The sequence below is a fragment of the Elephantulus edwardii genome, unplaced genomic scaffold (genome assembly GCF_000299155.1).
Source record: "Elephantulus edwardii isolate Elephantulus edwardi_28Jun2011 unplaced genomic scaffold, EleEdw1.0 scaffold00090, whole genome shotgun sequence".
Taxonomy (NCBI): domain Eukaryota; kingdom Metazoa; phylum Chordata; class Mammalia; order Macroscelidea; family Macroscelididae; genus Elephantulus; species Elephantulus edwardii.
In genome coordinates, this window is record NW_006399840.1 from 2,443,689 (window position 1) to 2,458,617 (window position 14,929).

At 38.7% G+C, this 14,929-nt stretch overlaps 1 protein-coding gene across 1 annotated transcript in view; it reads left to right on the forward strand.

The window, feature by feature from the left end:
* LOC102855364 (ribosomal protein S6 kinase delta-1-like) overlaps window positions 1-14,929 on the forward strand; it is a 280,773-nt gene that overhangs the window by 166,160 nt on the left and 99,684 nt on the right. The window contains 1 exon segment of the mRNA XM_006890552.1: window positions 8,682-8,774. Within this exon segment, the coding sequence (XP_006890614.1) occupies window positions 8,682-8,774 (93 nt within the window).

A 14,929-nucleotide genomic window follows, 5' to 3' on the forward strand; every position in this document is an offset into this window, starting at 1 on the left:
TTCTGACACAGAATTTAAAAGAGGAGCAACTGAGTATATCCAATGGATGAAAGAGAAACTTGATGAATTACAGGATGCTACAAGCAAAGACCAGGAGGAGTTAAAAAAAACAATGCAAAACATTGCAGAGAAAACAAATAAGGCATTAGCGGCACTGGGAAAACAAGAATCCACCATTCAAAATATAAGATCCAATGTTTCAGAGGTTTTTAAGTTTCTTTGAATAGGTCTTTTGTGTTTCTAGTTAGATTTACTTCCAAGTATTTAATCTTGTGATTAGCTATTGTGATGACTATTGTTTTTCTTAGCTCCAGTTCCAGCTGATTTTTGTATGTTGATCTTGTATCCTGCCACTTTGCTGAATTGGTTGACTTTTGTTCCTGTAAATACTATATCCTAGAATACCTCATAGAACAGATCTACTTGATCCTATTATGTTTGCCAGAAGCTAGAAGACTCAGTAGCATACAACAACAGTAATGATAGGTTGGCAATGAAAGTCTGCAAAGCCAAACATCGATGGCTGAAGGTAAACTCAGAATTTGGGTTCTTGGAACATTCTTTGTAGTGCCTTCTCTTTGCCTGTCGTTACTTACTCCCCCCCACCAATGGCAATTTACTCTAAATTCTTTAAATGACAAGAACTTTGGTAGTGCAACAGTTTGAACCCACCAGGGATTTGGTGATCTGCTTATTAAAAGTCAACCTATGGAGCTCTTGTACTTTGTGACATGAATTAGTCTATTCAGAAGAATTAAACCATCTTCATCATTAGGATCAGTATTCACTAGGGAGCTTGTTAAAAAATGAAGACTATCAGGCCCCAACTACAGACTTACTGAATCAGAATCTATGTATTACAAGTTTCTCAGGTGATAGAGTTACACATTAAGATTTGAAAATGAGTGCATCCACAATGAGAACAGAACTAGAGCTCCTTGAGAGATCTATTGCAAATGAATTGAGAGATCTGTATATGTCAAATGAGTTGAGAGAATCATGAAAAAGACACAGATTAAACAACAGCTCTTTTAAAAAAATAAAAGTCAACACAGTCAACAAAGCAAAAGAAAAGATTTTTGTCTCTATCCTAGAACATGGAGAAGAGTAACAGTAAACTGATTTTTACTAGTTCATCAACACTAATATACTGATAAATCAAAATTTTAGCCATAAGGTAAATTCTGACTCTTGTTTGCCATTTGTTACAGAGGAAACTGCTCCAAAGAGGAGTCTGAATTCCTCAGGGAAGATCTCCAGGCCTTCTTATGTACTGATGCTTTGATTTGAACCACTAACTTTTATGTTAGGAGTTGAGTGTAAATTTTTTATGCCACTCATAAAATTGTTGTGACAGCCAAAAACTTTGTATGGAGAAGATTTCTGAGATGAGATGTCCCCTATGGCCTGTTGAATGACATGTACTTACCATCTCTGCTTTTTAAGATTATCTGATCATAATGTACTCTTACTTCTTCCTGCTTCTTGCTGCCATGCATAGTCCTAATAGAAGGCACTTCTGCCTTCTCTGGACATCCTTTCCTTTACTGAATCACACTTACTGCTTTCATGTTCATTCTCACTTGCAGTGACCCTGTAGCACAGAGGAGGACTGCCTTATTGCATTTCCACAGCTCTAACCTTTATGGAAGCTGACTGTCATACCTTTTTCAGCTGGAAGACTGGCAAGTGGGTTTAACTGCTCACTCACTGTTTAGTTACCAGCTGAGCACTAACTCTACTGTTCCCTCTGCTTTAGTAGCTAATAAATATAAGTGAAATTATTTTTAAAATAAAACAGACATTTGGTTTAGAAATATATTGCACCCCACTAACAACAACAAGAAGCCATAATCTAACCTTCTTATTTTGGCTAAATTGTTTAACCTTGCTGCTGCTTGGTTTTCTCATCTGGAAGAAAAGAAAAAAAAAAAAAAGAGAATGTTGTGTGTGATCTCTAAGGTCTCTTTCTGTTCTTAAATTCTGTGGATTTTTGTTTCCTTTTGCCATCTGAAAAGAAGAATAGGTCTATAGGAATCTACTCATTTAACATGTGCATATAAGAAATACAGAGCTTCCTTATTGATGATTTTATTTCATGTTCTTCCTTTGTTCATTTTTCTCTTATCTTAAACTTGACATGTTTAAAGTAGAAAGAGAACTTAATGATGACTCTGCCTTTGGTCTCTTCCCATTATAGTTTTATCATTCTCATTTTTGTAAGAGTCACCTTCCTGCACCAGTGTTTTCATTTGTGTGAAAATTTGCCTAGACTCTAGCTAGATAATATAGTCCAGAATTTTTTCCCCCCTTAGCATTCAAGGCCTGTGAAATATGACTGACCCTAAGTATATGTAATTTTATTTTCCAGTTTGGACATTTTCTCCTGTGAGGTCATTGTCTGACCCATTATACACATATAGTATTAAGGGTTTATTGTTCAAATGGCTTTCCAAGCCATTGACTTTCACTCTGCCATGTGGATAGGCGAGAATATGGCATTGGGGCATGTTAGTCTATCAAAAGGGGATTAGCTGGTCTTGCTAATAAATTGAGCTGATGTAGCAGCAGAAGTGGAGAACACTGCCAGCAAAGAAGCAGAGAATGCAGTGTGCTGCCTTTTGGGGCCAGAGATTTTTGTGTCTGTTAGACTTACAGGAGAGCAGTATCAACTGCAATGGAGAACTAGAGAACTGACATGCAATATGGCAGACCTTGGGACTTCTATCCCATGGAACCAGAGCTAAGAACCTTTGCCCAAGTTTATTGGAGAACTTGGGGTGGGGAGAGCCATAACTGGCAGGACAAAGCACTTCATAACACTGGATTGAGGCCATGAAGCTAAAGAGCCTGTGAGCAGCCTTTGGAAACTGTCTTGCCTGATAAATGGTATCCTGTTGCCCACTGGACTTATATTCTGTTAACTTCCCTAATAATTGTGAGTATAACTTCATGTCCTCTGTGAGTTATTGCAGTGGATTTTGGAGCCAGTAAAGCAGTTGTATTGATGTTGGAATTAGTATAAAGAGGTGTGGGAGCATGGGGACCATGTCAGATCTCACAGGAACTGATATGGTGGATGTTGACAATGGGGACGATTCTCCTTTGTGCAGTTAGTAGAAGTCAGATTTGGCCATCCCCATGTTGAGGGCAGAAAGTTAAATGACCTAGGAAGCATCAAAAGAATACACAGAGTCACTGTACCAACAAGAATTGGCTGGCACCGAAGAATTTAATGAAACAACATGTGATCAAGATTTGTCTGACATACTTTGGGCATGTTGCAAGGAGGGACCAGTCCTTAGAGAGTGACGTCATGCTTGGGAGGATTGAGGGACAGCACAAGAGAGGAAGACCCTCGATGAGATGGATTGATTCAGTGACTGGGGTAATGGGGGTAAGTGTGTCAGAGATGATAAGGTTGGCTCAGGATAGAGCAGGGTTTAATGCTGTTGTTGTACATAGGGTCACTATGAGTCACAAGTGACTTGATGTCACATAACAACAACATGATCAAGAGGAAATAGTGATAAAGGAGGAAATTTGAACAAGTCTGAAAGAATTGGCAAAAAACAAAGCCCCAGGAATTGAGAGCATATTGTTTGACATATTTCAACAAACAAATGCTGCCCTGGACACACTTACCAAGTTGTGCCAAGAAAACTGGAGGACAACCACTTGGTCATTTGACTGGAAGAGATGCATATTTATTCCCATTCCAAAAAAAGGTGACCTGACTGAGTGTGAAAACTATTGAACAATATCACTAATATCATACACAAGCAAGATCCTGCTGAAAATTACCCAAAGATGGCTGGAGCAGTATATTAGCAGAGAACTTCTAGATGTGTGAACTGGGTTTAGAAGAGGCCATGTTGCTAGGGACATTATAGCCAGCATTAGATGGTTCTTAGCCAGTAGCAGAGTGTATCAGAGCAATGTCTATCTGTGTTTCCTTGATTATGCAAAGGCATTTAACTGTGTGGATCACAACAAGTTGTGGCTAACTTTCAGGATAGGAATTCCAGAACACCTGATTGTGCTCATGCAAAACCTGTACTTGGACCAAAAAGCAGTCTTCGGAACAAAACAAGGAAACACTACACACGATTCAAGATCAGGAAAGGTGTGTGTCAGAGATGTGTCCTGTCTCCATACATACCTTTTCAGTCTGTATGCAGAATAGATTATGTGGGAGGCTGAACTTTATGTGGAGGAATGTGGAATAGAAATTGGAGGAAGACTTATCAACAACATGCATTATGCAGATGACACAGTCTTGCTTTCTCAAACTGAAAAGGACCAGAAACATTTGTTGGCAGAAGGTCAAGGATTGCAGTCTTCAATGTGTATTGAAGGTCAACAATAGGAAAAAAGATTCCCACAACTGGGTCCGTTGACAGCATCATGATAGAGCTGAAATAGAGAATGTTAACAATTTCAGCTTGCTTGGTTAACAGTTAACACTCTTGGCAGTCAGGAAATCAAAAGATGAATTAAAGAGCAATGATACCAGTCTAAAGAGCAATGATACCAGTCTGGAGACTAAGGTGCACCTGATCCAGACTATGGTCTTTGCTATACTTGCTATACTCGACAGTGACTAAGGATGATAGAAGAAGAATTGATGTCTTTGAAGTAGTGGTGCTGGAGAAGAGTATTGAACATACAGTGGACTGCCAAGAGAAAAAAACAGGTCTGTCCTTGAGAGGATTGGTGTCAAAGATTTTGAAGCTCTGTCTCACATATACTTTGGGCATGTTGCCAGGGCGGGACTAGTCCTTGGAGAAGGACATCATGCTTGGAAGGCTGGAGGGACAACTTGGGAGAGGTAGACTCTGGTTGAGATGAATTGGCTCATTGTCTGGGGTATTGGGAGCAGATGTGTCATAAGTGATGAGATTAGCTCAGGACTGAGCAGAGTTCAGACCTATTGTACTATGAGTACGTAGTGACTCATTTTCACTATGAGTTTTGCAGGTGACTCGACAGCACATAACAACAACAACATATTGCCCTTGCTCTTTTTACAACATGTAATTACTCCTTTCTTAACTGAATTTCCACATCTCATTTCCCCCCCACATAGCATTTTAACATTACTTAAGTCTGAATTCTTTTTGAGACCATGATTTATATCTCTGTTTTCAGAGGCAATTAATTACATGGTAGAAAATTGCCCATCATTCTCCTGCAGACCATCTGGTGGACTTGAACCATGTGCTTTTGGATTGGCAGCCCTACTCCTTACCAGCAAGCCACCAGAGCTCCCTGACTTAGGACAGAGGAAGATGAATTTTTCATGATCAGGATCTGTTTAGAGTGAGGAGTTGGAGCTTCATTAAGACTCTTGCACTGTTTCTCTTTTTGGCACCAAACAAATATGCAGCCATTCTGACCCTTATCTGTATTCTGGAGAACATAATAACTTCTTGTAAATTTCTCACTCAGGCTGGGAGAAAATGAAATAATATAATCAAATGGAAGCTATTAGTTCTGTTATCTATTTACATATATAACATGATAATGCTTTGTTGTTGTTGTTATGTGCTGTCGAGTTGCCTGCAACTCAGAGCAACCCTATGTCGACCCTAGCAGCCCTAAACACTGCTCTATCCTGTGCCAATCTCACTGTTTCTGACACATTTACCTTCATTACCCCAGCCACTGAATTGATCGATCTCATCTAGGGTCTTCCTCTCCCACGCCTTCCCTCCACCCTCCCAAGCATGACGTCCCCCTCCAAGGACTGGTCCCTCCTTGCAACATGCCCAAAGTATGTCAGGCAGAGTTTCAGGATCTTTGCCTCCAAGGAGCAGCCAGGTTTAACCCTCTCCAGGATGAACCTGTTTGTTTTTTAGCACTCCATGGTATATTTCATACTCTTCTCTAGCACCACAGCTCAAAGGAAGCTTTGATATTTTCAGTCTCATGGAGGAGCTGATGGATTCTAACTGTGTGCCTTTGCATTAGCAGTGCTACTCCTTACCATTAAGCCTCCAGAGCTTCCTAATTTAACACTAGCAACTTTATGTTCACTTGCTCTTGTTATTGTGTACTGTGGAGTAGAAATAGACTCCTAGCTGACCTTCCAGTGAGCTTTCAGAGGCAGTAAATTGTACAGGAGGAGACTGTCCATCTTCCTTCTGCAGAGCAGCTGGTGGATTTGAACCTTTGGGTTGACAGGGCAGCTCCTTTCCACCAGGCCACCAGAGTCTCATATGTTCACTTGCTAGGCATTTGAATATGATTTCTAAGTTCTCAAGGAGCTTCTTTTCTAGTGATGTTGGTCAGCATAAGAACTTGAAATATATTTTAAAAAATATCTATAATGATGATCTATAATGCTTGACTAATCAGAATTTTTAATCTCCCACTTTTTTTTTTTAACAGAAGCTCATGCTAATTGCTCTCACATTTATTCTCTGATGTACTGGTAAACCAGTTGATTGGCTGGAGATAATGATTTTTTTCTTTTTAAGTATTTATTGAGATTTTAACAGAAGTGTCCTGAGAACTTGGAATTCCATGCATTCATCGTTACAGATTTTCCTCTCTACCGCCTGCCCTCCCCGCCCCCAACTTGCTCTTCTCTTTAAAAGAATTCTTTTCATTGTTACACAATTTCCTCCCCCAGTCCACTTTGATATGCATTTCTTGTTCTGGACTGTTAACATGCAAATAATACCGAATCATATATTCCTTTTAAATAGTTCTTAACCCTCATCTGTTTCAATGCAGTGTACATACATTACTTATTCCCTCATTTCTTAGTTTCTCCCAATCTCCACGACTATCTTTATAACAGTGCCATTGCGTAGTATTTGTCTTCTTGTGACTGATATATTTAATGCAGCATAATGTCCTTCAGGGTCACCTATTCTGTAGAATATTTTATTAGTTCCTTGTTTTTTAGTTCTGTGTAATATTCCATTGTGTGAATATACCACAGCTTCACTTCTCTATTTGTTTGTTTGTTGATGGGTACTTGGATTGCTTTCATCTCTTTGCTCTTGTGAACAATGCAGCAATAAATATGGGTGTGCATATATCTGTTTAGGTGGCAATTCTGCTTTCTTTAGGGTATATTCCCAGTAGTTGCTGGTCAAATGGTATTTCTATTTGCAACTTTTTGAGAAAGCCTTCCATAGTGGTTGTACCATTTTACATTCCCGCCAACAGTGAATAAGGGTTCAAATTTCTCCACAACTTCACCAGCATTTGTGTTTTGTTTCCCACCTTTTTTGATTAAAAGTTTTCTCTATATTGAAATAGAATTTTTAAAAACAAAAACCATCTCTTTAAAGAATACGGAAGTATTTTGTGTCTCCTATCACTGCATCATCACCATTTTAATGTAGAGCTTAATCAAGGATTACTGTGACACTGATGTGTCGAATGTGTTAATGGTTGGCTACCCAATTTGGACAGAGAGTGGGGTGGAGCTCCCCAATTAAAACAAGTGTGGAAGGAGGAGTGGCATCACTTCCATAATAGCTTGCCTTTGGAAACCCTATGAACCTGGAGAGAGGATGAAAGGCACCCAAGCGTTGAGGACTCTCCTTCACAGGGTCGCTATGAGTTGCCTGCGACTCGAAGGCACTTAACAACAACAACAACCATCAAGGATTGCTTACTTGTAAATACCCAATGGGAGAGGTCCATAGAGTTTATTTAGTTTATTGTCTTATTTTACTGATAGAGCAAAAGTAAAACAAATGGATAGGAAGTTAAGATTGTTCTTTTATTATATGTTGCCACAGTATCTTTTTTATTCATTGATTTTTTTTTTCACTTTTTAGTTTAGACTAATCTCTAGTATCTGATATGTTCAAATATTTGAAGAAAATGTTCTTGATTCTAATGCCATCTCAGTGGGAGCTCTGGTCACTTAGTGGTAAAAAGTTGTACTGACAACCCCAAGGAATATGGTTCCAAGCCACCAAATGCTCCGCAAAAGAAAAATGGGCAATCTTCTCCCATGTGATTACTTGTCTCTGAAAACCTACTGGAGGGTCAGATATGGGCCAGTTCTGACTTGACAGTACCCAATAACAACATATACCATACCATTTCTTGTCTTCAGCAACTTCAGGTCTATTAATTATTTACTTTTGATGGAGATTCTAAATTTTTCATTGTTAATGCTTTCCCTTTTGTATGAACGAACTAGTGCCTGTCAGTCCTTCTTAAATTACATAGTGTGTATTAGTAAAATAACATTAAGAGTGGTAATTTGATGATGAGGGAGAATGATTTGTCTGTCTTTACCAAGTTTATCCATTATTACAATTGTTTTCTGGTTTTTCTTTTTTTGAATCACTCTTGAGCTTCTGGGGTAAATATAAGGCTATAATTGATTGTTAGTTCAATTAACTCTTTCAAATATTCATTATTGCTATTTTATTTTGAATTTAAATTGCTTTTAAAGTAATGTTACCTTATTAATTCTTCTTCAACATTTTTTCAGTGCAATCATTGTTTATTTACTTGCAATTTTCACCTTTTTCTTTCTTTAAAAAAATTTTGTATTACAGACAAATAGAAACTTCCTCCTTTCATCTTTCTGCTCTCTGATTTATGATAAATTTAGTTTCCTTTGACTTGGCATTTGCTTCAGCAGGCAGTCTTCCTTCAAGTACCTCCCTGATTGATGTATAATCTTTGATATCTTCCATTAGCCTCCAGGATCACTAAGTTCAAGGCCCCCTTGGAACCTAAGGAGCCCTGCCGAGGAACTGAAGGCCTTCCGAGTCCTTGGGGTGATTGACAAGGTAATTCTTCAGTGTCTCTTCAAGAGTTCAGTCATAAATTGACTGCATGCTGACATTCTGTCTTTGAAGCTTTGGATCTTAAGGATATGAAACAAAAGGAGAAAATGACTCAAATGCATCTGCACTTTAAAATAACAAAAGCAGAAAAGGAAAGGCTTTTATCTAAGCAATTCATGTAAGGTCATGCAAAATATATTTGAGCTAAAGGAGAAGGTGCATATTTGTTGGCATTCAGTAAGGAGCTTGGTTTTTAAAAAGTATTATAGCAGGGTGAAGATGCACTTTGTGTTAATTAAACTTCTGAGTCTGTTCTTTGACATGAACTATGTAGGCAGTCGTAGTGATTTAAAAGGAAAGTGGCATTCTCCTGATAATGGTCATTTATTGAGCACCTACTATGTGTCCGCATTGTATTAGATGTCTTTCTACAACCCTTTTATTTGCATCCTGGTGGATAAAGTTATGATTGGAACAGATTAGGTAACTTGCCCAGAAGTAAAGGGATATTACTGCTGGATGTTGATATCAATTTTGGTTCATAGGGACCCTGTGAGACAGTCAGACTGCCTCAAAAAGTTTTCTAGATTGTAATTTTTACAGAAGCAGATTGTGGCTCTTTTCTCCCATTGAGCTGCTGGGTGAGTTCGAAATGTCAACATGCCCTTTAGCAACCAAGTACTTTCATCACCAGGGCTCCTGAAATTTGTACCTGGGATTTTTAATTACTTTTTTTAAAAAAAAAACTCTAAAATAGTGCTTTTTCTGATAGACTGTAATCCTTCTCCTCATTTCTTCTTCACTTTTAAATTTGGAATAAAAATACTGAGCTACATACAATAGCTATCTGTATTGTTGTTCCTTTGTCCTTTGCTGTTGAGTTGGATCCGACTCATAGCTGACCCTGCAGTGGATTTTCAGAGGCTTGAAATTGCGCAGGAGGAGACTGCCCATCTTTGTCCCACAAGGCAGCTGGTGGATTCAAACCTCCTGCATTTCTTTGGATTATAACACAACTCTTTACTGTGTACTCCGAAATGAGGTGGCATTTTAGATATACTAAATATTATCTGTCAGATAGTTTACAATTGTAATGTCAGAATCATAGTCAATTAACCGTATTTTTTGTACAGTATTTCACTGTATTTGGTCAACTACTACTTTATTATTCAAAGTAAAAAGAAAATGCTTTATTTCATATTAAGGTATAAATTTAAATCTCTTTCACCTTTAGCCATCTTTTATAGAACATCTACTGCTCATTTTTAATTTAATGTTCATTGAATACTTTTTTATTATAAGGTATTCATGTGATCCTGTGCCGAGATTGAACAATGTGGAGTTTATCTCAAACTAGTTACATGATAACTAACAATTTGAGGTGATCTAAAGGAGCATTAGGTTGGATAGTACCTGAAGCTAACAGTGCCATTAAATTTATATAAACATCCTTCTCACCACTCCAAATAAATTCTTAAGACTGAAATATGAACCTGAAGAAGTCTAAAGAGTAGGAGTACTTCTTTTTTTTAAAAAAACTTTAAGAATTCCCTCAACCCTGTTTTCACTAACTGCTCCACAGGAGAAAAATGTAGTAGTCTGCATCAATAAAGATTTGAAGGTCCTATAGGCAGTTTTGTTCTATAGGCAGATAAGGGTTGCTGTATTCCCAGTGAGGTTTTATTATGTATTAATGAGGAAATTTCCATCTTGGGAGTTAATAAATTCTTCGCCTAATCTTGTAAAATATGTAACAATCTGTGAAACACCGTGAATAGATTGACTTAAAAAATATGAATTGATTTAGAAAACAAATTCCTTCTCATTATGTGTTGTTAGTTGCTGTTAAGGGAGTTGCACCGGCAACCCAAAGGTGGGTAGTTTGAATCCACCAGTTGCATTGAGGAAAAATGCTGAGCAATCTCCTTCTCCTCCTTTGGAGTTTACAGCTTCTGAAAACCCACTGGGGGGTCAGCTAGGAGTCAGTTCTGATTTGAAATCATTGAGTTGTTTTACTTGTTTGTTTTTTGTTTTTAAAATGTACAACAGAAAGGACCCCTGCCCGATCCTGTGTCCTCTCACGGTCACTGCTATGCTTTTATGACTATTGGCACATGGTCACTGTGTCAGTCCTTCCTGTCTGAGTCTTTATCTTGCTGATTCTCTGTTTTTCCAAGCATGATTTAGAATTTGAGGGTTTTTTATACTGAAGGTTTGGCAAGAAGTATTGAATGAGTTCAGAAGGCTAAAATATAGACAGGGTGCATTAACCTAGCTTCCATAGAACCAAATTCTCTGATTTTGTCTCATTAGAGCATTTATTACTTAAGAATTGAGTGTTATTATTGATTAGATTAAGATTTTTTAAATTAATTTTAATGAAAATTTACAGAGATTTTTTTATTTCCATTCATCTATTGCTGCACTTTTCTAGATTAAGATTTTACAAACTTTTATATAGAACATAAAGGGGATATGCTCATTAGATAGAATATAAGCTCCATGACAGTAAGACTGTCTTTCTTATTCAAACCTGTATTCTTCAGAAGAATTGCAGACTTTGAGTTCTGGTGTTGGAGGAAAGTACTGAATGTGTCTCATGGATGCCAAGACGACAAACAGGTCTGTCCTGGAAAAAGTTAAACCAAGATACTCTTTAGAGGCAACGTTGGTGAAACTCCACCTCACATAATTTGAGACATCATGCTTGGAAAGTTGAAGGGTCAGCTTTCGAGAGGAACAACCACAGGATGAATTGATACCGTGACTGTAACCATGGGCTCTTGTGTTGGAGATGGTGAGGGCAGCACAGGATAGGCTAGGCTCAGGTCTGCTGTTTATAGGGTCATATGAGTCATAGTCAACTTGATGGCACATAACAACAACAACAACAACAACAATGACTGTTTTCTCAGCATAGAGGATTAGGCTGAGCTTGGAATGTGTGCTCAGTAAGTGTTGAGTTGAAAAGTAATTTTAAAACTTGTTTGTTTCCTTGGTGCTGTTGAGTCGTGCATGCCTCATGGCAACCCTGTTCACCGCCTATCTGAGCCCTGCACTGTCTTCTGCCATACTTGAGTCCATTGTGGCAGTGCCTGTGGCAGTGCCATCTGGTCGAGGGTCTAGAATATAAAGACAGTATAAAGTGAGATCACTGTTGCGCGCCTTGCCTGTCCAGCAGGAATAAGGACACAACACACCAGCGATTCCTTCTCAGGACGGTTTACTCAGGAGTTAGTTACAGTTAGGGAGAAAACATGGAGTTTTTTTTTTTTGACCGTTCCCGGGTGCGGCTTATATCCCCTTCTCTGTACTCCGCCCATCAGTCTCATGTGTCATGCCTCCATTGGACCATTAACCCCACGTGAGATCAAGCCATTGACCAATAAAGACACGGTGACCAAATAAGGTCTTATTTGTGATTAAGGCAAACAAAAAGGAAGCAGGAAATCAGCGCCATCTTGTAATGGCGACCACACACGGCCTTCCACAGATGTATTACTGTTTTTTGTTGTGCTCACTAGTCTCTGCCAAGACAGCTACCTGGCCAACTAACTGGAATAGATCCATGTTTGTTCCTATTCCCAGGAAAAGTGATCCAAACAATGTGAAAATTGCATTAATATCATATACAAGATAAAGGCTGAAGGTCATCCCAAACCGGTTAAAACAGTGCATTGAGAGAGAATTGCCAGATGTTCTAAAGCTGGGTTTAGAAGAGGCCATGGCACCAGGGAGATTGCTGGTGTCAGATGGATCTTGCCTGAAAGCAGATAATAACAGAAGAATGTTTATTTGTGTTTTATTGACTATGCAAAGAAATTTGACTGACCTCAGAAGACTTAATTGTTCTCATACAAAACCTAGACTTGGCCAAGAAGCTGTTATTCAGATGGAACAAGGGAACACTGCATATTTTAAAATCAAGGTATTCATCAGGACTGTATCCTTTCTCTGTCATATATTCATTTTTTATGCTGAGCAAAGCTTTAGAGAACTGGACTTTAAGAAAAAGAATGAGGCATCAGGAGAGGAAGAATATTCATTAACTACCTGTGTTATGCAGATGACACAACCTTGCTCACTGAAAGTTTAGAAGACCTGAAGTGCTTGTTGCAGAAGACCAAAGTCCACAGCCTTCGACATGGATTACATCTCAAGATCGGGAAACAAAAATCCTCAAAACTGGACTGATAGGCAACATCATGATAGGTAGAGAAAAGGTTGAAATTGTCAGTGATTTCATCTTGCTTGTATTCACCTTTGATAGTAGTTGTCACGAAATAAGAAGACATATTGCATTGGGAGAGTCTGTAGTTAGAGACCTCTCCAAAGTACTAAGGAGCAATGATGTCAGTTTAAAGACTAAGATGCACTCCATTGATTTCCTGGTCTTTTCAGTCACTTGCTTTATGTATATGAGAGCTGAAAACAGAAGAAGGATGACAGAAGAAGAATTGCTAATGCCTTTGTGTTATAGTTTTAGATAAGAAGACTGACTATCTCATGGACTGCCAAGAGAACAAACATACATGTCTTGGAAAAAGTGCATCCAGAATACTCTACAGAGGCAAAGGTGGTGAAGTTTCATCTCATACTTTGAGCATGTTGAACAAAGGTGGAGGGTCATTGAAAGAGGGGATGACTCAAATGAGATAGATTGATACAGTGACTGGCAGTGGGCTCAATATGTTAGAGATGTTGAAGATGGCACACGATAGGACAGGATTGAGATCTTTTGTTCATAGGGTCACTATGAGTCATACTTGACTCAGCAGCACTTAACAATAGCAACATGTGCTCTTGTCTTGTTAGGCATAGATATGATTATTTTAGATTAATAGTGAAACAGTAAAACAAAGTGAAACTACCCTGTAAATTTTTCTAGACTCTGATCTTCCAGGAGTAACCAACCACTGGGTCTTTTCTTTCTTGACACCAGTGAGTAAGTTTGAACCATTAACTTTTAGTTTGTAGCAGAGTGCTTAACTATTACACCACTGAGAATTAGTGTCTTTACCCATACAGCCATAGCAACTCATTGCAGTTGAGTCAGAACCAACTCTTCACTGACTCTTCAGATGGTTCTCAGAGACTGTAAATCATATGGTAGGAGATAGCTTGTATCTCTCCCTCAGAGAACCTGGTAGATTTGAACCATGTGCCTATGAGTTGCTATTACAACTTCATTACGCTAAGCTACCAGAGCTCTGTATTAAAGAATAGAAAACATTTTATTTCCCATTGAGTGGTAGACACTAGTGGGTAAGGAGTTACAGTGCCAAATTCAAAGCCATGTTTTCAAATCTGTCAGCTATCCTGAGGGAGAAAGATGGGCACTCTTCTGCCTTGTGATTGACAGCTGCTGAAAACCCACAGGAGGGTCATCTGTAAGTAGGTTCGTAACAACAACAGAGCCTTAGGGCTCCTGGAATATAGATAAGCTGGCATGTATTCAGAAGTAAGAATAGTAAGGCTAATAAATGTTATCAAAAGTTTGTCATATGACCTAGACCTGACAAACCCAACCGAAATGAAATAAACCATAGAAAGAAAATATTTGTTTAATTAGAGTATATGAGATAGATATATTACCTCGGGCACTATGGAGAAAGCACTGCAAGAGAAAGATATCTCTCTCTTTCTCTCTCAATCTCTCTCTCTCTCTCTGTCACACACACACACACACACACACACACACACACAGAGTCATATGAATAATAGCTGAAGAATAAGTTGATTAACTTTTGGAAACATGGCTTCAAATATTTGAAAGGCTACTCTGACTCTGCTGAAGATCATCCAAAAACAACAACTGAACAACAGAGAACTGCCAGAAGTGCAGGCTGGGTTTAGAAAAGGCTGTGGCACTAGGGATACTATAGCTAATATTAGATGGATCCTAGCTGAAAGCAGGGAATACCAGAGGAATGTCTATCTGTGTTTCATTGACTATGCAAAGGCGTTTGACTGTGTGGATCATAACAAGCTGTGGCCGACTCTGAGAAGAATGGGAATCCCAGAACACTTGATCGTGCTTATGCGAAACCTATACTTGGACCAGGAGGCAGTCATCAGAACAGAAGAAGGGAACACGGCATGGTTCAAATTGGGAAGGGTGTGTATCAAAGATGTGTCCCACCTCCCTATCTTTTCAA